Below are 24529 nucleotides of genomic sequence, written 5' to 3'. Positions count from 1 at the left end.
ATGAAGCAGACAGTTGGCTTTTCATAGAGGGGAGGATGTTGAGGCAGCCCTCGCTTCTGTCAGCTTTTGCACCTCAGCATTTGGTTCTGCTTCCTTGCCTTGATTATACAAGCAAACAACTCTGAGAAGTTCTATAAAATAAGCAGAAGCTAATTAACCTGAACTTTAGACGAGGCAAAGCTGACATACGAGTTAATTTTGCACCATATTGAATTGTTGAATATTTTTTTCTCATTAAAGACATCTTTGCTGAGGCCAGAAGGGAATTGGGTTCCTCTGTTTTGCACTGGGGCTACCAAAGCAGCAAAGACGACTACCTCGAAGTTCTATGCACGGCAGACATTGTCATATCAACAGCAAAACACGAATTCTTTGGAGTGGCGATGTGAGTGTTCTTTATTAGTTAATGCTAATTACTGTCGACTGAAATGCAGATCTCTGCAAACATTTGAGGGAGAAATGATTTCTTTAGAAATTAAAGTGACTGTCACGCTATTTCCTTTTGCAAATGTAAAACATAAAAGAAGTCATGATGCGCAAACGAATATGAAAAACAATTATTAGTCCCTGTCATTTAATATATAGGCTTTTTTGTAGTTACGTTTATGGATAGTGGTATATCTTGTACATCTTTTTTTACATGTCATTGGTAATGCAACATAAAATATGGGTTACAATAACTCACAGTGAGGATCATTTTAATCTGATCTGCTTAGTATAACAACATTAGCATTTTCACTTAATTAAAATATCCCTAATGCAGCCATGCTTTAATCATGCTGCTTTATATTTACCCTCCTTTTGTCATTAATAATTAACATTATCTTTTACTTAAAAATAGGAGAAAAACATAATTATAAGACTATATTTGCCTGATTTCAAAGGTTTCAAAAAAAAAGGTGCTATCAATAATTAGTGTTTTACTGTTCCAACTCGAGTCAGGTCTCAAAAGCCTGTGTCATCTGCATTATAGTTTTAAAAAAGTATTCCACCTATCAGAACAGTTATTGCTGGACAACGTGACTGAGTGCCATTGCCTGCAGTAAAATAATTCAGTGAAGAAAAATTATCAGCTAATTAAATGTAGGATCAGAATCCCAGTAACTATTTGCAAATAAATTATAGGAACTGAAGGGGGATAGATCATCATTTTAAGATTCATAGAATTAGCACTTTTGGCAATAAAGGTCATGGTATTGCTTTTGTGACACATGCTCAATATTAACCCAAAATATCTTCATGTCTAACAACATACATTGTGCTTTATTATATTTATATACAGTAAGTATGGGATTTTTAATTTAATAATACTTACCATTGCTTTTGTGCCCAGTTAAATACATTTGTTAATCTTGGACATTTTTTAGCTATGGCAGTTGGATGTAATGAGTTATTTCAATACAGCAGGTAAGTGATTGTTTTGTATAGTTTGTCTGTTCTCTCCATTCATACTTACACTGTATTGACATGCTTTTCCACATTTGCACTCAGACCCAAGAAGAGTACAACACTGAAACGATAGCGATTATTGTCATGCAGATGATGCTACTTGTGTAACAAATTCATCTCTGCTGGGTTGCTTCACCCTTTTTTTAATCCACTTTCCACCTGGTTTGTATACATTTGGATTAGTAAATTCCTGATGATATTCTCAAACGATTTCAAAATAAATTAATAGATATTAGTGGACCAGTTGTGCTTTTTTCCCCATTACTTAGATTTTAGGCAATCTTTACTGCCTGTCCCTCGTCGTTCTTTAAAAATGAGCCACTTGCCTGAACCACTCGAATCCTTCTGTTGGGCTGGTAGCCCCCACTCTGTTCCAAAGTGTATTTCAAAAATTACACTTCCTTAAATACAAATATGAATATGTTTAAAGCACTTTACATTGGTACTATATATACTTTATTATTGCAAAAAATTACTCAGGATTATATATGGTATTAAATTCTTCCCAAGTTATTAGGTCTGAAGTTACTTCCTCAGAAATTACTCGCCTCTGTTTTTCATTTTTTCAGTAAAGCTATATTTTGACATTGTAAACTTGTTTTTTTTAATCACAGGGTACATATAATATAGAACAACTGTAAACAAGAATTATGGTAAATATTACACATAAGGTGCTGGTGGAGCTCAGTAGGTCAGGCAGCGTTTATAGATAGGAATAAACGAAGTTTCAAAGTAGATATATTACCAAAGGCTGCACGTTGAGATTTGTTTGCCTACAGACAGCCAGAAAGCAAGAAAACCAAAAGAACACAATGAAAAAATAATAAAGACCAGACCCCTAATGTGCAGAGAAAGGGGAAAAAACACAAATCATGCCGACAATAGAAATGAGTAAGAACATCCTGAACCAAATGAGTCCTTAGATGTGAACCCCAGAGTAGGCCCAAAGCCTACTCATGTTAGTGGACACCAAACACAATAGCCAGTGCAGTCTTCATCAGTTCTGATGAAGGGTCTCAGCCCAAAACATCAGCTGTTTATTCCTATGCATAAATACTGCCTGACTTTCTGAGCTCCTCCTACACATTGTGTGTATTGCTCTAGATTTACAGCATCTGCAGTACATACCTCTTGTGCGTGTAGAAACATGCTTGTCAATGTAGACGTGATTGGTTAATTAATCTTTAACCAGAGCCAACAAAGTAATTAATAAATAGTAGCAATCTTCAGAGCCATACATAGAATGAGTTACATTTTAACCATTGATTTTGTCACCCTCTCATCATTACCATTTCTCTTAAAATTTATAGGGGTAATTTCCTATCATCATCCTAAAAAACGAAAGTTGATTGTGGTCTCTGAAATGGTGATGCTGTTCTAATTTCAGGTCTTGATTCTCACTGAGTTACATGACAGTTGTGAATCGGTGGCTGTTAAATTATTTAAGAAGTTCATTTGGAATGGATACAAGTGCAGAGTTATTCTTTGAGGTGTAATACATTGATAAAAGAGAATCTGCTCTCGAGTTTGATATAAAGAAAGCACAGCAATTGATTATAGAATTGTAAAACGACAAATGTTGCACACCTGTGAAAGGGCATTTGTTGCCCCAGCTGTTGAACCTGCATATGTAGGCTTTCCTGCTGTGCTTTTGACTAATGCTGTCAATCGGTGTCATTGCATCTGACCTCCCATTGTCCAGTGCTCTTGTCTGTGTAGCCCAGGCTTTAGAATTTCAAACTAGATTCTTCCCAAGTAATCTTATGCTTATTGAGAACCTGTATTATCTCAATGTCAAAAATGCAGAAGTTTATTAAAGTGTTTGGAAGTTCTGCTTTAAAATACAAAGCTAACTTAGCAAAAGTAATTGGAACTCTAACGTGAAAGGTCAAAACCTCAGCCAGAAAGATAATGCTAGCAGTTATTTTTTAAATGTGCAAGATGTGCAGTTATCAGGTTTCATTAAAGTGTACTTAATACTGAATAGCCAAGATTTTACATTTACTGACAAGTCTCATTAATATGAATTTTGATGGACCTGAATATTTTATACTTGTTATCAGAAATAAATGTTCCTCCAGATTAGTTCAGTGAGAGCACTTTGAGTAGACTAACACTACTTGTCCAACAAGGATTTTTATGCTATTAGAATGCTGCTTGTGTTAAATGAGATTTGACTGCATTATCCCTCAGCAAAGACATGTTTGAAACATTAGTACAATGCAACTTGCTATACATGTTAATATTAAAAAGTAATGTGATACAAATGCAAGTTATGCCTGATAAGATGGGGGTAGGTACAGAATTTTAGGTAATGCTTAAAAGTAGTGCGCAAAAATATATTAACAGTCAATCATAAGACCGTAAGACTTAGAAACAAAAGCAACCCATTTGGCCCATCAAGCCTTATTTACCACTATCCCATCAAGGCTAATTTATTGTCTCTCTCAAACCCATTCTTCTGCATCCTCCCCATAGCCTTTCATGCCCTAACTAATCAAGAGTCTATCAACCTGCACTTTAAATATAGCCGATGACTTGGCCACCACAGCTTTCCGTGGCAGTGAATTCCACAGATTCATCACTCTCTGGTTAAAGAAATTACTCCTCATCTCAATTCTAAATGGATCTCCTCTATTCTGAGGCTGTGCTCTCTGGTCCTAGACTCCCCAACTATAGGCAGCGTCCTCTCCACATCCACTTTAACTTTGTCTTTCAATACCAGAAGGTTTCAATGAGATCCCCCCCTCATTCTTCCAAACTGCAATGAGGACAGTCCCAGAGTCATCAAAGGCTCTTCATACATTAACCCTTTCATTCATGGAATCATTCTCATGAACCTCCTCTGGACCCTCTCCAATGCCAGCTCACTTTTCTTAGATAAGTGACCCAAAACTGCTCACAAAACTCCAAATGCAGCCTGACCAATGCCTTATAAGGCCTCAGCATTACGTCATTGTTTTTCTATACTAGTCCTCTCAAAATGAATGCTAACATTGCATATGCATTCCTTACCACAGACTCAAACTACAAGTTAACCTTTTGGGAATCCTGCACAAGAACTCCCAAGACTCTTTTCACCTCTGATATTTGAATTTTCTCCCCGTTTAGAAAATAATCTATACCTTAATTCCTTCATACACTTCCCAACACTGTATTCCATGTGCCACCTCTTTGACCATTGCCCCAATCTGTCTAAGTCTTTCTGCAGACTCCCTGCTTCCTTAACACTAGCTGTCCATTTACCTATCTTCATATCATCTGTAATCTTGGTCACAAAGCCAACAATTCCATCATCCAAATCATGAACATATAATGTGAAAAGAAGTGGCCCCAACACAGATCCCTGCAGACCGCCATTAGTCGCCAGCAGAAAACCAGGAAAGGTCCCCTTTATTCCCACTCTTTGTCTCCTGCAAGTCAGCCAATCTTCTATAAAATAGTAGTATACCCTATCCTCGTTATATGCGGGGGATATGTTCCTCATAGTCGACGCATAATGTGAAATCATATAATATGAATAATTATTTAAATGGAGAAAATAGGGATGTGTTCCAGAGGGCTTCCTAAATATGTTTTATCTGAAATTTATTCACATTTTCATACCAATACAACACAAAAGTAGTACCACGAGGCAACATTCGTATTATATTTCATCAATTTAAGGTAATATTCAATGTAATAAATCATAGGAAGTTAACATAGTAGGGTGTACAGTACTCACCAACAGTGGCAGGTGTGTTCGCTCCGGGAGATGAGTGGTTGTTGTGGTGTTGGCAGCTTTACATGGATAAGGTGGATGATTGAGGGTTGTCAGGATCATCAAGCACAGCAAGGGGTGAAAGAAGGCTCACAGAACTGCCGGCAGCAGGAGATGACACTGGTTTGAAGAAAATGGTGAGGGTTGTTTGTTTGGCAGCATTTTGTTTTTCAGCATAAATTTGCTTGTAGGGAAGAAGGGTTGATGGCAGGGAACGACTGAGATGCTGACTCCATTGGTTCCATGTCCATCCCCATTTGTGCCAAGTGTTCCGACTTACACCATTCCCTCACCGTTGGTAAACTTCCGGGATTTTCAAAATCGTCTGTTGCTTGCAGCATCTGAGAAATAGTTCCCCATAAAAATATACACATTGAATGTGGATCACACCTTGGTCAAGTGGTTGAATCAGCGATGTTGTTTTAGGCGGCAGGAAACGCACTGTTATATTACAATAAATGCTGTCCAAATGTTTAGGATGGACTGGCACATTGTCAAGCAACAAAAGAACTTTAAAGGCAAAATTCTGTTCCTGGCAGTAGCGTCCCAGAGCTGTGTTACCTTTACTTGATGCCGTGCTGTTTATAATTCCCAACTTTATTTCAAGTGTTAAAGCGGTTCTCTGCCACTCGGCTGATGGCCCAGGACGTGAAATCGGACGCTTAGGAGGCATAGTTAAATATTTCAAGCACAAAATCACTGTACCGTTGGTAAAACCAACAAAAGTTTAAGAGCGCAAGATCGCACATCCACACCTTGCCAAAACCAATGCGAGACTGGCAGGAGTGAGATTGTGAGGCGCGTGCACCTGAATTGTATTGGCGGGAAAGCAGAGCTCCTCGCATAACTGTGAGCTTTGGACGGTAGAATTAGGTTCCTCGCATAACTGAATCTGCTGTCTGAAGACGCATATAATGAGGATGGGGTATTTCTTTCCTGTAATATCATGGGCTATCATGGGTTACCTTGTCAAAGGCCTTCTGTAAATCCAACATCTACTGTCTCTTCTTTGTATATCCTGCTTGTTAATTCCTCAAAGAATTCAGGCAAGATTTCCCCTGAAGGAAGTATACTAACTTTGGCCTACTTTATTATGTGTCTCCAAATGCCCAGAGACCTCAATCTTGATAATGGACACCAACATCTTCCCAATTACTGAAGTCAGGCTAACTCGCCTATACTTTCCTCTCTTCTGCCTCCTGCCCTTCTTAAAGATTGGAGTGACATTTGCAATTTTCCAGTCTTCTGGAATATTCTAGTTTCCTCTCAAAAGACGTACCGGTTAGTAGGTTAATTGGTCATTGTAAATTGTCCTGTGATTAGGCTAGGGTTAAATAGATAGGTTGCTGGTGGTGTGGCTCATTGGACTATCAGGGCCTGTTCCACACTGTACCTCTAAATAAATTTCCCCTCGTCCATCTCTACTCCCTCTTCCAAAAGGTACATAAGACTGAAAGCACATATAGCCAGGCTCAGGGAGAGCTTCTACCCACCCTGACTACTGAATAGTTCACCAGTAAGATCAAATAGTCTCTTGACCTCATGGTCTTGCTCATTATGACTTTACAGCTTAATATCTCCCTTCATTGCACTCTCTTTGTAGTTGTTACACTTTATTAGGCACTCTGCTATTGTGTTACCTTAATGCATTGTTGTAATGACCGTTATGCAAGACCAGTCTTCCACTGCACCTTGTATTGTTCCTGTCCACACCTTGTGGCGCACCTTGCAGTTTCTTTAGTATTTTTTCTCTGTTCTTTTTAAACAAGGTTGAGTTACTAGCTCAACACTCAACCCATGGAAAGCATGCAAGGAACCAGCCGAATTTGAGTGCGGAAGTATTCGCTTCAAAGTCATTTCACCACCGGCCTACACATCTTGGTATATGTGACAATAATAAATCAGATAACCAGATACACATTTTAAGGTTAGTTTATGAAATATATTACCTTCGATTCATATAAAGTGATTGTCATCAATTAAAGAACATAATTTTGATACAATTATTTCCAAGGTGAAGGGTTAAAATATTAGGACTTGTTGCAAGTAAACTTGTATTCTTTTGAATAAAGGAGAGTAAATAGTAAGTTGGAAAGTTTAAGATGATTCAAGAAATTGGTAAGGTAGGAGTTGAGTTGAGGATAATCAGGGATGAAATTGCAGGAGTGAATAAAGAGGATTGAGATTTGTTATGGTCAGGAATTGGTGGAAGGAATCATTGGGTGGTTAGGGAAAGTGGATTGTGAGTGGGGGAGGTGGATAATCAGTGAGATCATGGTCTACAATCGTGATGGGGAAGCAAGAATTGAGAGTGGACAGATGTTTGAAAATCAAAGCATTGTCAGCATCTTGGGCAATTAGAGAATGAAGTGATCAGAATGACTAGGGATAGTGCAGGAGAGGAGGTTTTCTGGTCGGAGCTTCGGGGTATTTGGCAAGGTCACGGAGGCACCAGAGAGGGAACAACTACAGATGGTGCAGGAGTGTGGGTTTTCTGGGCAGGGCTTTGGGGGTATTGGGCAGGGTCATGGAGGGACCCAGAGAAAGCAGCAGTACCTAACTAATTTTCTGAGCTTGTGCTTTCATATGCCCTGAACGCCAACTTTCACATTACCTTCAGTTTTGCAAACTTTATAAATTTGGTACTTGTATTTGATTTAGGAAGTTACTGGATTCATTTCCTTGTCATAATGCCATAATCTCCGCTGTACCATCCTACTGCATCTTGCCAGTAAAAATTCAGTAAATCTGGTAAAAGCACAAAATATGGTGTTTTATTTGATCCTTCAGTAACTGAGACAGATCACCTCACTCTTGACATGCACTTAAATGCAGCAGCTGAGTACAGTTCTGCAGTGATGTAGTACCAAGGTTAGGCGGCACATCTAATCTTGTTCGAGTATGGTACGTCATCATAAATAAGGCAGATCACAAATAAATCAGTGCAAACACTTCACAGATGAGCCTTGTTAGTTGTACAATCAAATAAGTGATTGGTTTCATCAATTGTTCTCATGCACTAAGGAATAGACAGGGCAATGTGGGAACTCAGTGTTCATACAGCATTTTTGTAGTGATTTAATTAGTTCTTTCACAATTTATCTTCATAACTACTAGTGTTTTGTAATATAATGTGGCATAGTACAGCTCTAAAAGCTTTATGCTATTTTAAATAGGGATGCTTTTGGGTTGTTCAATCATGGAATAGTCTTCTGTTAGTAGTCCCTTGGGATTGAGAATAGTTTGTCTTCAGTTCTTTGGCTTTTGAGGTAGTTGATGAGGTGAATATGGAACTTAAAGTCTTCCACATTTGGCTAGTGGTTTGGGAGAAAGTGTGTTTTATTTCCTTTGGATTTTTTTTTTGCTGGATTCCTATGTGTTCTTGAAGAATGCAGTCCAGCTTCTCAGTCTTGAATGCTGTGTCTTGAATTTTAGATCTTGAGTCATGGATTCTGATCAGTTGGTGGCAATATAACACTTTTTCAAAAAGGATCTGAGAGCATCCTTGAATCTTCATCACTATTACTGGTAATCATGTAGCTTGATGGGGCTTGGAATAGAGTACATGGATCTATTTATGGTGCCTGGTGTCACTCATCTCAACCACCCCAACCACGCTTTCTGCAACTACCTGACCTATTCGTAATTAGCTCAATTTCCTGCAGTATATGATGTGTAACAAAACAAAAAATTACAGAAACCTTGAAATGATGATATAGCAGCACTCTCTATTTCCCCATTTCACAATAGCATTTTGTGCTTTTATTATTCATCCATTTCCCCTAATTAAGCTGCCGCGGAAATTTTTTCCAACGCTATATAAAGCAGTGCTTTCTATATCCTTATCAACATTTGTTAAATCTTGATTCATGTTGCTTCTGTTTTTTTTTTACCAGCGACCTTAAATCTGTGCTAATTGATTGTTGACCTGAGAGTCATTGGAAGATCTCAAACAACTCTTCTAGTCTCCTTTTTAATTTTGGCTTGCAGGAAACTGCCTCATCTACTTTAGTCTATTTGCATATCCATTAACCATGGAATCATCCTAATAATTCTCTGCTTGAACTTCTTCAATCTCAAGTGTTTCCCAATTTGACATCATGTACCAAGTTGGGGTATATGGTTGACCTGGCTCTTGTAATCAATATCTTCTATAGAGAGAATTGGTAACATTGCAGACTTTTTAAAAATAAATTAAATTGTTGTAAGGCTCTAGTATTGGTTCAGTGAGTTTATCTGATGAGGAGTTGTCCAGAGCCTCGGAATGCACTGCCACAGTAAAGGTGGGGTGTGTTAGGAGGCCATCACCGTAGCTAAGCCGTGCTGTCCAACAGAGTTCCAAGGAAAGATATCTGCCACATTGCCTGACTGTTGAAATGGCAGTAGGAGGGTTGCAACTGACTGTGCTGCTTGTGGACTGAAGAATAGAAAGCAAGTTAAAAGACTAGACTGCTGTGGAGGCCAAGTCATTGGGTTTACTTAAGACAGAAGTTTATAGGTTCTTGTTTAGTCAGGGCATGAAAGGATATGGGGAGAAGGCAGGAGATTGGGGCTGAGAGGGAAAATGGATCAGCCATAATAAAATGGAGGAGCAGACTAAATGGGCCAAATGGCCTAATTCTGCTCTTATATCTTTTGGCCTTACAGTCTAAAATTTCTTTATTGGAATGGAATAAAGGGAATTACAGAGGCATGAGAGAGGAGCTTGCCCAGGTGGATTGGATAACGATACTGGTGGGGATGATGGTAGAGCAGAAATGGCTGAATTTTCTGAGAATACTTCACAAGGTGCAGGACAAATATGCCCCACAGAAAAAGAAGTTCTCAAATGTCTGGCTGACAAGGGAAATTAATCACTGTATAAAAGCCAAAGACAGGGCATATAAGATAGCAAAAGTGAGTGGGAATTTGGATGATTGGGAAGCTTTTATAATCCAACAAAATGCAACTAAAAAAGCTATAAGAAGGGAAGAGATGAAATATGAGGACAAACTAGCCAATAACATAAAGAGGATACCGGATGTTTTCTCAGTTGTATGAAGAATGAAAGGGAGGAGAGAGCTGATCTTGGACCACTGGAAAATGATGCTGGTGTGGTAGTAATGGGGGACGAAGAGATGGCAGATGAACTTAATGGAACTTACTTCATCTGTCCTCACTGTGGAAGACACTAGCAATATGCCAGAGGTCCATGAGTGTCAGGGAGCTGGAGTGAGTGCCATTGCTATTACAAAGGAAAAAGTGCTAGGCAAACTCAAAGCTCTTAAGGTGGATAAGTCACCTGGGCCAGATGGCCAGAGAGAGGTGGCTGAAGAGGTGATGATGATCTTCAAAGGATCACTTGATTCTGGCATGGTCCCGGAGGACTGGAAGATTGCAAATGCCACTCCACTCTTCAAGAAGGGAAGAAGGCAAAAGAAAGGAAATTATAGGCCAGTTAGCCTAACCTCAGTGGTTGGGAAAGTGTTGGAGTCTATTATTAAGGTTGAGGTTTCGGGGTACTTGGAGACTAATGATAAAATAAGGCAAAGTCAGCATGGTTTCTGTAAAGGGAAATGTCACTCCATTCTTTAATAGGGAGAAGGTTCAAACATCAGAGGTGCAGAGGGACTTCAGAGCCCTTCTGCAAGACTTCTAAAAGGTTAATTTACAGGTTGATTCTGCAGTAAGGAAGGCAAATGCAATGTTGGCATTTATTTCAAGCAGAATAGAATATAAAAGCAAGGAGATAATGCTGAGCCTTTAAGATACTAGACAGGCCACTCTTGAAGTATTGTCAACAATTTTGGGCCCCTTATCTCAGAAAGGATGTGTTGTCATTGGACTCCCTCCAAGGTCTGGATAGGGTCGATGTGGAGAGGATGTTTCCTATGGTGGGGGTATCCCGATCTAGAGGGCACTAAACTGAGGAACGATCTTTTAAAACAGGTCAGGAAGAATTTTTTTAGCCAGCGAGTGGTGAATCTGTGGAATGCTCTTCCGTAGACTGTGGTGGGGGCCGAATTTGCGGGTATATTTAAGGCAGAAGTTGATTGTTTCCTGATCGGTCAGAGCATCAGAGGATATGGTGAGGAAGCAAGGGTATGGTGTTGAGTGGGATCTGGGATCAGCCATGATAGAATGACAGAGCAGACTCAATGGGCTGAATGGCCTAATTCTCCTCCTATATCCTTTGGCCGTATGGTCTATTTGTTCATCCCTGTGTTAATGGAGTGATCAAACTGGGAGAATAGTTTCCCACCTCACACAGGTACTTTGAAAAATGTACCATTTCTTGAAGTATAGCAGTAGTGATCATTTGGGAAAGTTACACTGAAGCAGGAACTGAAAATGAAGAAGACATTCAGCGGGTCAAACTGCATTTGTGGGGAAAAAAAACAGAATTAACGTCTCATGGTAATGACGCTTCTTGGAATTCATGATGTCTCATTATCTTGAAGCATTAACTATTTATCTTCCCACTGATGCTGCCTGTCCAGTTCAAATGTTTCCAAAATGTTTAGTTTATATAACAAAGGGTCTTTGACCTGGGGTGTTGACTCTGTTCTCTTTCTTAGATACACACTGATTGGTTGAAAGTTTCTAAAAGTTTATTTCAGGTGCAGTTTTCTTATATACTAATTTATTGTACCAGCAGCCATACTCCAGCAAGACAGTGCAAGCAAATTATTGATCATCTTTTATCTTCTGCATATCAGAACCATGGGCATGGAAGAAAGTATAGTTGCATGATTTTAACATGAAGATTTTGTTTTTATTTTTCTATCAATAATTAATTCTTCTCCTGACAACCTGGTACTACTAAAGGTTTCTGATATCAACTTACTGAAAAATACGAGTCCACCCTTGTACATAAAGTACTGGTCATACAGGATGAGCCAAGGGACTTAAAGTAGCTGATGTTAGAAATGATGCATAAATATTTCCCAGGTGTATTAGTGAATGTATGGGCATATCATTGTTTAGATTTTTAACAAGTCCTCAATATACAACTGCTTAAACCCCTAAAATTGGAAGTGGACTTTGCAGGATTATAGCATTTCATAACCTTTTATTTTCTCTTTGGCATTAGATTCATGACCTTTCTCATTTTCTGAAGTGCTGTACTTTCTCTTTTCCCATTCTGTGTATTACTGATGTGTATTTGGAGAGAGAGGAAAGTATTTTCAAGTTTACAAATACTAAACTTGATGGTGCATTGAATTGTGAAGTAGAGAGCAGAACATTAAAGAAGTACGTTGACTGAGTGTGTGTTATGATGACAGATGCAATTTAACGTAATGAAGTGTGAGATGGCACACTTTGGTTGTAGGAATGGCAGATGGAAATACAGTCTAAATTGAGAAACACAAGGAGGTGGGCTGGTAGTTATAAAAGTAAAATTTAGGGATCCAGGTAATCAGTCAGAAAGAGAAGCTTGCAAGTGAAAAATCCAATCAAAAAAGCAAATGGGGTGCTGTGATTTATCATAAGTGTGTAGGATATCAAATCAACCCAGTACTATAATTATTCGAAGTATCTTTTATACCTCATCTCAAACTTTTGCTTGAAAATATTTGAAGTACTTCTGCATTGCTTATACTGTGCTATCATTTCTTGTGACTTTTACACTGCTGTGCCATTACCCCATACGGAATGACAGTGATTAACATAGAACTATCTCTATTAACGGTGCTCTAGAATTCGCTGCAAACCATTCTTAATGTTATTGCCATTTTAATTGTAAATTAATTAAACTAATTACCTGGCATTAAGTTGATTTACAGGATTGTGTTTCAGGAACCAAGTTGGTTATTTCCTGAGATTCAGGAATCTTTGCTGAGCTGAGCACAGGCTACATAGCAACTTTTCTCCATTAACTCAATTTGTCTTATAATGAACATTACTGAGTTAAAATCAGTCTGACATTTTATTTGGACGTTCAGTCAGTGGAAAGTTGACAACTTCGGAAGTTATCTGATTTTTGTGTGGAATAGAGTCATGGAACAGTTAGGACATCAAAGGAAACTGCCCAATACATGGACTCCATGCAGCCTAGCTGTAGAAGAATCCAATCAATCCTATTATTCGCTCTCTCCTTGTAGCTCTACAAGGTTAATTGCCTCAATTGCCTATCTACTCTGTGATGGAAAATATGTTGCCTATTCTAGCACCTTACAACTGTGTTATCTTTGTACCATCTTAAACGGTTCTAATCTTGGACACCACTGTCAAATTTTCCCTTAACCCACTTTACTCCTAGGTAAAGGTTACAAGTTTTAATTTAAACTTGTGTGTAAACTTTGTCTTTACCAGAACCATTCTGAATCATATACAAAATATTGTTACATCCTTCTTAAAGTTTGGTAGCTGGAACTAGATGAAGTACACATGTTGTGGTCTCACCAGAGTTTTAAATATGCTCTGCATCACAACCCTGCTATTGTACTCAGCATCTAATTTTATAAAGCCCAAGATCCCATATGATTTATTAACTATACTCTTGATTTGTGCTACCACATTCAAAAATCTATGCACATGAATACCAAATTCTGCTCATTCACGTACATGCCTCTCCTATCGCACCACCAAAATGTATCACCTTGCACTTCTCTGTATTGAATGTCAGCTTCTGCATGCCACCGTATCACTGTCCTGTTGCAGTCAGTCAGTATAATCCTCACAGTTTGTCACGCCCCTAAGTTTGGTATCATCAGCAAGTTTTGAAATTTTGCTCTGTATTTCCAATATCCAAGTCATTTATATAAATCACAGAAATCAGCGGCCCGAGCACTGACCTTGTGGAATACCACTGTCATCCATCCTGAAAAACAGCCATTTATCACAACATGCTGCTTTCTGTGTATCAAAGCTGATACTGGACCTCTTATTCCATCGCCTCAGTTTTATTAACTAGTTTTTTTATGTCGCTCATTGTCACAGATTTTCTTAAAATTCATATAGCCAACAACCACTCAATTCCTCCTTTACTTGTTTCTAGTATTTCATCAAAATGTCCAGCTGTACACAATCTACTTTTTTAGAAATGCTTAATCAACTCAAAAAGCTACTTTTTTTGTAACCGGATCGCTGTCTCTAAAAGTATTTGCACCACTGATTGTGAACTCATGAACTTGTGAATACTGGAATCTCCTTACAAGCTTTCCTGATCAAGGGAATCTATACTTCCAATGAACGCTCGACATACCGAGTGAAATCGAATGGTCTTTCTGCCATCTTCAACCCGCACTTATTCAGCAAAGCAAGATGCAAGTTAACTGGACCAGGCAGCTTCTCCACTGACTGTACAGCTAGACTTCCCACCATTCCCTGCTAATCAGTTTACATCCAATCTCTAATCTTTACTGTTTCCACTTCTGTCAATATCTGGTTAATGTTCTCTTTCTTGGTGAACACATAAACATAGAGTATCTATTAACTATCCTAACTTTGCCCTCTCAGTATATCCCAATAGATCACAATCAACTTACCATTTATGTACCCAGAGATTTCTAGGTCTATCTAATATTAATTGCTATTTTCTTATTTACTCTTTGCCAACCTTATCTTACTCAAAACCATCTATATTTATCCTGCTCTTGCTTAAAGAATTCACTAGGCATGTTTCATCACCTTAGCTATCTCCCACTTTGTCCAACTATCCCTATTATTTCCTCTACCTTTGTGAAAATGTGTCTTAGCATCACTTGAAAGCTATAGTCCTTAAAGATCTCCCAATATCCTGTATCAGATTTCTATATTTTCCTGTCAATCTTTGGTTCCATTTTGCCTGACAACCATACCCTTTCATCCTTTTGGTTAGCCCTATGTACATTAGATTGTCCCAGACCTTTCTGCATTTCTAAACCAAACTTTATTTGAAATTCTCCAGCAATGCTCTATCCTAGTTGATTGAAGAACATTCTGTACTTGTCAAGGGACTCATTTTAAAAATAGCTAGCCCTGCTTTCAGTTTACTCCTAATGTTATCTCCATTGGGATAATGTTAGCAATCGGCCAGGCCGATTTAGAGATGTGCCGGTTCAGAGTGTATTGATGCAAGAAGGGTGCTAGAGTGAGGAATAAATAACCTGATGTTTGGATGATTTAAACAGTGGGCCAGAAGGATTGAAAAGGCAGGTGTTGGGACCAGAGACAAGGGTTGGCATGGTTCGGCTTGCTGCTCCGTGATTTTCACTCCGCTCGGCGCTGTGCTGAGGCTGTGGCATGGTCCGGCTGTTCCAGGCTTTGATTCTGAGGACTCACTTTCATTCTAAATGCTCTCTACTTACTTTTATTGCTTACCAATGTGTTTTTTTCTCTCTCTCTTCACATTTGTAGTTTGTCAGTTTTGTCAGTGTTCTCTTGAGTTTTGTGTTTTGTGGCCGACTGGAAGGAAAGGAATCTCAAGGTTGTATAATAACTGTATCCATACTTTGAACTTTTGAACCTTGACATTTGGGTCATTATTGTTCCCCAGTATTATTACTCTATGGATCTTGCACATCACCTTAATTACACTGCAGACATTCTGTTCCACCTTCCTCTTGTTATTTAGAGGCATATGGAATTCTCCTGTTAGTATGTTTTTAAATCTTAATAAGTTCAGTTCTGACCACATCCCTGGTCAAGGACATCCTCCCTTTCCAACACTAAATACCTTTTGTAAATAGAACCACCACTCCTCCTCCTTTTTTTCATTCCTCTTTTTAAATGAATATTACATGCCCAATCACTTTTGGTTTTAAACAGATTTCCTTTCTTCCCAAGTGCTGTTAGTGCATTTTTCTCATTAAAATCACTGTGTGTTTGCATATCTGCATTCTAAACTTGGCGTGCTCTTTTTTTTTAACCTCCTCCTCTTGTTCCATCCAATATTCTCTCTTCAAAAGACCACATAAATCCCCAACTGACATATGGATTGAGATTCCTGAATTTATGATCATGCACCATTAAATAATTGAGTTTCTTTCAAATCAAGTCACTTTTATTGTCATTTCAACCTTAACTGCTGGTACACTATGCAGTAAAAATGAAACAACGTTCCTCCAGGACCATGGTGCTACATGAAACAACACAAAACTATATTAGACTTCAGACCTACACAGGACTACATAAAGTGCACAAAACAGTGCAAGACAGTACAATAATTAATAAACAAGACAATAGGCACAGTAAAGGGCAACTTACAGTATAATAATAAAAAATTTAAATATAGACAATTGTAAACAATGTTTTAGGATTGGGATACCAATAAGTATAAGGTCCATTGAACATTTAAGCGATGGTATAACAGTGTCAGGACTGTCCCAATCTGTTATGAGGAGCAGGATTATCAAGAAGAGAGTGTATCATACCTCTTTTACTGTTATGTCTTGCTGGGTTATTTACACACCATAGGCTTGTCAGCTCTCTGAAAGAGACTGTTACTGCTTTTTCAAGAGGAACAATGATGAGCTGAATTGATAACAGTAGACAGGATTATACTTTTCCCTTCTTACAGAAGAACCAGAAGTTCAGAATCAGAATCAGGTTTAATATCACCAGCATAAGTTGTGAAAATTTTTAACTTTGCAGCAGCATTACAATCCAATGTATAATAATAAAGAAAAAACTGTGAATTTAAATATATATTAAATAGTTAAGTTTTATGTACATATATGTGCATGCCTGTTAGAATGCTCCATAACTAAAACTGAGAATGAGATTTATTAAAAGTAAATTCAAAACTATTTTATACGAGGTAGTGGGAATGTGGAATGCATTGAAAGACAAAACAGTTGAATTGTTTAAAAGGAAGGTGCTTAAATCGAGTAAAATGGAGAAAGCAATGAGAATTGTGACTAAAACTGCTCTATTCGGCCAATTAACAGAATAATTAACAAATTAACGGATTGAATGCCCATTCCTCTTCCTTTCATAAATTAGCCTTATATTGGTGTTGCCTGTTTTACGGATTGTGTGGATGATTTAGAATTCATTGTATTTTGTAAGTACTGATAGCTGGGAATTTATTCCTCACCTGCCTCACTGGCGCATTGGGCAGCAACCTTGCCGTTTCTGTAGCACTGATCTGTTTTACAACCCCAATTTGTGAGCTTGTACCTCAACCCAGCACAGGTGGAAAGCAGACAGGGAGCTAGCGGGATTTGAACCTGTCAGCTCTCGCCCTGAAGTCAAGTGTGGGTGACGGGACTCCACTGGCCAGCTAGTTTTAAGAATGTTTTATTACAACTGTATTCTGCCTCTTGAGTTAATTCCATTCTAACTAAGCAAGTGAATGCCTGAAGCAGAGTAAAACAGGATGAAGACGGCAGATGCTGGAAAGCTGAAACAAAATCAGAAATTGCTGGGCTGAAAGAACGTACCACCATATCCAAAGGGAGTGTCTATCCCATTGTTATAAGTTTATTGAATGGTTCCCTAGTACAATGAGGTAGACTCATCCTCAACATACAATCTATTTAATGCCCCTCCTCCCCTTCTTACCCTATTCCTGACATATTTAGTTGTTTGTTTTTTTTTCTCTCTCTCTGCCCATCACTGCCTGTTCTCCATCTCCCTCTGGTGCTCCCCTCCCCCTTTCTTTCTCCCAAAGCCTCCCATCCCATGATCCTTTCCCTTCTTCAACTCTGTATCACTTTTGCCAATCACCTTTCCAGCTCTTAGCTTCATCCCACCCCCTCCGGTTTTCTCCTATCATTTCGCATTTCCCCCTCCCCCTCCTACTTTCAAATCTCTTAGTATCTTTCCTTTCAGTTAGTCCTGAAGAAGGGTCTCGGCCCAAAACATCGACAGTGCGTCTCCCTATAGATACTGCCTGGCCTCCTGTGTTCCACCAGCATTTTGTGTGCGTTGTTGTTTGAATTTCCAGCATCTGCAGATTTCCTTGTGTATACAATCTATTTACACTTTTTCTGCCTGCACTACACTTTCTTTGTAACTGTAACATCTTATTCTGACTATGTTATTGTTTTACCTTTCTCCTACCTCAATGCACTGTTGATCAGTGTGAACAAACAGTATGCATTTTTCCCCTGTACCTCAGTGCATGTGAAAATAATAAATCAATTTAATCTGAGCGGTTCAGAAGTCATGAGGTTATGTTGTAACTCTGTTTAGGCCACATCTGGAGTGTTGCGTACAGTTCTGGTGGCTCTGCTATAGGAAGGATGTTGAGGCTTTGGAGAGAGTTACCAGGATGCTGCCTGGTTTACAGGGCACGTAGCTGGATACACTTGGGTTCTTTGGAGTGGCAGATTCTGAGAGGCGATCTGATAGAGGTTTGTAAGATTATGAGAGGTATAGATAGAGTACGGTAGACAGGAAGTATTCTTTCCCCCAGGTTTGAAATTTCTAATACCAGAGGGCATGCATTGAAAGTGAGAGGGGGTAGATTCAAAGGGAATGTGAGGGGTGTTCTTTTACTCAGAGTGTGATGGATGCCTGGAATGCGCTGCCTAGTATGGTGGTAGAGACAAATACATGAAAGGCTCTTAAGAGACATTTGGATAGGCATGTGGGTGTAAGGGAGATGGAGGGATATGAACATTGTGTAGGTAGGAGGGATGAGCATTGGGTGTTTTTGATTTCCTTTTTTGCTGATTTGGTGTAGCATAGTACCTGTAGAATGAGAAGCAGTTAATAATTTGAGTTTGTGGCCATTTATTGGCTTATTCTGATACCACAGTTTAGCATTTATGATGAAGAGTACATACCAAAAGTGAAAAATCTTATTTAAGACTTGAGACCTCATTTCAAGTTTACTGCTCCCATATGCTAACAATCACTTTTGTGGAGGAGGGTTAGTTGTAAGAGAGGTCACTCGTGATCTTTTGTATAATTTTCACATCAATAACAGAATCAAAACAAGGTTATTATTACTGAGATGTTCCATGAAAATTGTTGTTTTATGCCAGCAGTACAGTGCAACACATAAATATTACTATAAGTCACAAACATAAATAAATAGATAGATAAATAGTGCGGAAGAGGAATAGAGAGAATAACATTGACAGTGCTACCACAGCATCTTCACGTTTCATCCCTGTAGTCTCATAGATTTAGTAAAATCACCCACAGAACAAGCAGCATAAATTGAATTGTTTGCCTGGAGGAATACTACATAGTGTTTCAATCTATGGTTTTAAATGACAATTCTAAACCAGATGAACTTCATTGTTGTGATTTGTGAAGTACTATTCTCTTCATTCCCAGAGATATATTATTCTATGTGGATGCCACATTTTTAGCTGTTGCCTTATTCTTAAGATTTAGGTTATGCAGATGGGCGTGAATCAGGCACACGCAAAGCAGATATAGTATAAGATGCCACCATAGTGATGTAGCAATTCATTCACACTGTCTGTGCTGTTTACAGTGGTCTTTCATTTCAATTTATTGAATCCCAAGGAATTCCACATTCTCTTGCCTAGGTGAATAAGGTCTAAGCAAATCAACCGAATAGAACTACTTAGGTTCACATTATCCTCCAAACAAAAAAGCAGAACGGAGAAAGAAGTTTGAGTTTTCTGTTAGGAAGGTGTGTCAGAGGCCTCCCAATACATAAAGAGTCTCTACATCCCCATGCCTGAGTGCTTCCTATTGAATATTTCAACTATTATTCCACTGTTGCATTGTCTGTACCACGGACAAAATGTTGTTATTCAGTTCTGGTAGGTTTTAACTCCTTATGAGCCTCTTCAAACCATTCTTCTTCTGATCACAACAATCTTTGGATTCCTTTCTCCCTCATGTATTCTAATGATCTCATAATTGCACCTACACTATGGTGTTTGTGTCAACAGCTCCCTGTGGTGACAACTTCGACATTTTCATCTCTTCAGGTAAAGAAAGCTTGCCTGAAGTTCTTATTTTTTAATAGTAATTTTGCAATCCCCAGGACTGAAACATTTTCTCCTTGGCTACTAAAATACCTTAAAATCTTCAAACTGGTCACTTTACATCCTTCTTTAAAGATTACTTCTCAGCCTTCACCCTTTCCCATTAAATGTATACTCTCAAATCTGACATCATTCCTCTGAAAATAACAATCTGCTAGAGAAACTCAGTGGGTGGAGCAGCTTCGTTGGGAGGAAAGAAATTGTTGACTTTTTGGAAATCCTGCCTGATGCCAAATTTCGATCCAAAATGTCAACGGTTCCATTTCTCCCAATGCATGATTTGCTGAGTTCCCCTAATGCAAGGTTTAGAATCAGGTTTATTATCACTGACTCATATTGTTTTGTAGCGCATAAAACTTACTAGAAGTTACAAAAACTCAGTTAATAGTGCAATGAATTAAAAAAAAGATACTGTTCATGGACCGTTCAGAAATCTAATGATGAATGGGAAGAACTTGTTCCTAAAACTCAAAGTGTAGGTATTAAGTTTCCCTGTACCCCTCCCCGATGATAATAATGAAAAGGAGATGCATCCTTAATGATGGGTGCTGCTTTTTTGAGTCTTCGTGATGGTTCGAAAGGTTGTGTGTGTCCTAATAGAGCTAGTTTTGACCCAAAATGTGGACAATTCCTTTCCTCCCATAAATGCTGTTCAACCTGCTGACCTTCTTCAGCAAATTCCATTATCTGCTGTCTCTTGTGCCCCTGATATTCTTCTGAATCTTTTTTACTCCTTTTCCATTGCTTCCACGTGATCTTTTTATGAAATAGCCATCAGAACAATGTTTAATTGAATTCATCATGAGTTTAATATGAATTTATCTTCTCCACTTTTCAATTTTATTCCTCTAGTTATAAAACTCAATGATTGGTTCATTATTTCCATCAGACCAGCATCACTTTTATCAACAGTTTTTAAATTTCTAACCCATTTAGATTTTTATTACCTACAGAGCCACATTTGAACAGGGGTGACACGGTAGCATAGTGGTAAGCACAACACCTTACAGTACAGGCAACCCAAGCTCAGTTCCCGCAGCTGCCTCTCAGGAGTTTGTACATTCACCCTGTAACCACATGAGTTTCCTTGGGGTGATTGGTTTCCTCCCACAGTCCAAAGACATTCTGGTTGGTAGGTTAATTGATCATTGTCCTGTGATTAGGCTAGAATTAAATTGCTGGGTGGAATGGCTCAAAGGACCTATTCTGTGCTGTATCTCAATAAATAAATATATAGCAGACTGTTCTTCCAGACAAAATGTACATCATCACACTTCAATTCTGTAATAACTCTTACTGATTCTGTTAACTTAGTCATGTCTTCTGATATTAAGTGTTATGCAGTCAATTCCATTCTCCTAAAATTTAGAGTCAACATGTACCTTCAAAAAAATGTAAATTGTGAATACTTACTTGCATACGTCGATAAACTCATACTATGTTGTGATAAAACAGGCTTACAAAGATTAGTGTAGAGGAACTGTACTGTGCCCATCAGCCTCGAGTGAGACTACCAAATAGGTTATACATTCCTCAGCAGCATTCCCTTGGCTTTAATCTAACACTGAAGCTGGCATAGTTTCTGAGAACTCAATGGCATATGAAAATGTTACATTATCACAGTGCATGTTTCGAAATTGCCTATTCCTTCTGAAGTTAATCCAGATGGAATCACAGAATGGTTGCCGCACACAAGAAGGCCATTCAGCCTGTCACGTTCATATCAACTCCAGGGAAGAGCATTGCATTCATTATCATGATCCACTCCTGCTAGACTGAGATAACTTGATCTTTTATTCTTTCTTACTTGTCTTCTAATATTTGCATGTTTGTATATCTGTGCACTTATAATTCCACTGTGACACTGTAATTTCCTTTGGGATCAATGAAGTGTCTATCAGTCTACTCAACAGTTCACTACATTTCCATGTTTTGTGCTATCACCATATTTAGAAATTGTGCTTTGGTGCCTGGGTCCAAATTTCTGATCTATTCTAAAAGCTTTGGTGCCTGGGTCCAAATTTCTGATCTATTCTGAAAGCAGTAGCCCTAGTTAAGATCTCTGTCAAACTAGTAACAATGTTACACTGTATGTCTCCCTCTGGTCTGAAAATCCTAATCACCTGCATTGCCTGCAGTGCAACCACCTTTTTGACCAAAACTGAAAACAGCACTCTACCTGTGGTCCAATTAACATCTGATATTGTTGTGTTGTAACATCTCTGCTCTTATATTCGATACCTGGCAAGTGAAGGCAAGTAGACCTTATCTCTTCTTAACCACTTCATCAACCTGTCCTGCTGCCTTCTGGGAACATTGGACACATATGCCAAAATTATTTCCATTCTTTATGTGCACCTCCGCTTATTAATCCTCCCAACACGTCACTTGATGTTTTACAGGATTAAATTCTGCTCTTCTGACCAGCTCATCAATATGAGCTGATAGGTTATACTGCTTGTTATTAAGAATAACACCAGTTTTTGTGTTTATCTGAAAATTACTGACTTTTATGTTCATGTCCAGGTTGTTAATGATTTAACAGTCAGCAAGGTTCCTGGCTACAATCCCTGTCATGCACTGCTGGCCACAGGATTACAATTGCAAAAACTATTCTTGACTGATATTCTCTGCCTCCTATCACCAAGCCAGATGTGGATCCAAAATTCCTAAGATCCCACATTTATTAGATAGAACAAAGTTAAGAGAAAACACAATCTTACTTACATTTCAAACTCAACTTCCAGCAAAAGGCCTTATTAAAGTCAGTGGAGACTACATCAACTGGACTACTCTCAAAAACACAAAGAAATTCAATGAAATGAGTCTTAACAAAGCAACACTGACTATTCTTGATTAACTCTGTTTCCATGTGCAGGTTAATCATATTCTTTTCCAACACCTTCTCTAACCTGATGGAATCAACAGATAGTCATTACCTGATTTACTCCTGCTGCCCTTCTGAAGTAAAGGTTCAGCATTTAGTAGTAACAGTCCCTCAAACAGGCACACTTGGGTGAAATCCATATTGGTCACACTGAGAACATTTAAACACCAGATCGAGAGCACACAAGGTCAGGCTTGAACCCAGATGTGTGGTGTTGTGAGGCAACAGCTTTACCAGTTGTGACACTGCCCAGTACTGTCAATGCGGGTGAGATGGCTTGAAACACCTGCAAGCAAAATGGCCAAGGAATAATTGTCTTGAGGGAGGAAATCCAGAAGCTGCCTTATGGATAATGTGTCTGTGCATCCACTCTTGCTGTGGATGACTTAGAGCTGAGGAGGTATGGAAACGGATCAGGAGCATCAATCCAGGAATCCTTCAGAGTTGAATGCTGATCTCAGTGTTCGTAGTTACCAGTGGAGTCAGTATATTCACAAACTGAAGAGTAAGAATGACAACCAAGGACCAAAGCACTGGCAATGAAAGGTAAATCTACATTATCAGTTTTGGTAGAAGATCCAAAAGTAGATATCCAAAAGTAGATCCAAAAGTTATTGCTTATGTTATCAGGCATGAAAAGAAATAGGTTTAACTCTATGTTGGTAGAGCAAATGATAATACAAGCCCCTAAAGTTTCAATATCTGTGGTCGTTGGTCAAGTAGGTACTACTGAGACACAATAATACTTTGCACATGTTATATGTAATCTAAAACTAGAACCCCGTTTGTGTGAATATGTTCAATCTACTTCTGGTTATAAGGTCCTTGATACCTTCTATCACCTTTCTTTCGGTAAGTGTTTCAAAACTCAAACTTGTATGCTTGACAATAATCCTGATTCAACTCACCTTGTTACTTGTTTCAGTGTGTTGTCAAATGGTTTCAGGCTTATGTATTGCTTGTTAAATGTATTTGACAGAGATTAATACATAGTTATGCATTGTCAGTTTTGTGATATGGATCTCAGCTGCCACTCTGAACCTGTGGGGCAGAATATTAAGAACAAATCATACTATCTCATTTCAAGGGAGAAACTTATTTCTGAGCCCTGTTGTTACTTTCTGGTGGCTGCTGGTGATCATCAATTGCTTGATTAACAGGTTAAATGAATACAGTGTACATTCATAGTCAGTTGTGGAATGCATTGCTCCAAATTTTCTTTGGTTTGGAGGACCTGTTCTCAGAGGCCCTGTAAATCCCAGTAGAAACGTATGGAATTTCCTATGGTGTTTGCACGCCAATTTTGCAGATTTATTTTTAAGTTTAGGTTTTGTGTACACTTCACCACTTGAGGGAATCCAGCATAGAGTGCAGCTGGGAAATGGCCAGTGGAGTTCAGCCAGTGAGTTTGAGACTTTCATGTTCACACTGGAGCCCCAAAACTTATTGGCATTTATGCTGAGAAGTGCAGGTGGTTTCATTCAGATTTGCTGGCAAAAGAGAGCAAAGTTTGAGTCATTGTTGCCTGCAGTTATGTACTGAAACTCTTCC

The 24529-nt window shown here is 38.7% G+C and overlaps 1 protein-coding gene across 3 annotated transcripts in view; it reads left to right on the top strand.

Annotated features, from left to right (window-relative positions):
• gtdc1 (glycosyltransferase-like domain containing 1) overlaps positions 1–24529 on the top strand; it is a 373767-nt gene that overhangs the window by 309309 nt on the left and 39929 nt on the right. For all 3 annotated transcript variants that reach the window (XM_059970257.1, XM_059970254.1, XM_059970255.1), the window contains exon 9: positions 241–385. In XM_059970257.1, coding sequence (XP_059826240.1) covers positions 241–385 — 145 coding nt within the window. The remainder of the gene's footprint in view (positions 1–240; positions 386–24529) is intronic.

This window comes from Hypanus sabinus, chromosome 5, assembly GCF_030144855.1.
Source record: "Hypanus sabinus isolate sHypSab1 chromosome 5, sHypSab1.hap1, whole genome shotgun sequence".
NCBI lineage: Eukaryota > Metazoa > Chordata > Chondrichthyes > Myliobatiformes > Dasyatidae > Hypanus > Hypanus sabinus.
The sequence above is the reverse complement of the archived record's forward strand: the minus strand, read 5'-3'. Positions and strand labels throughout refer to the sequence as shown.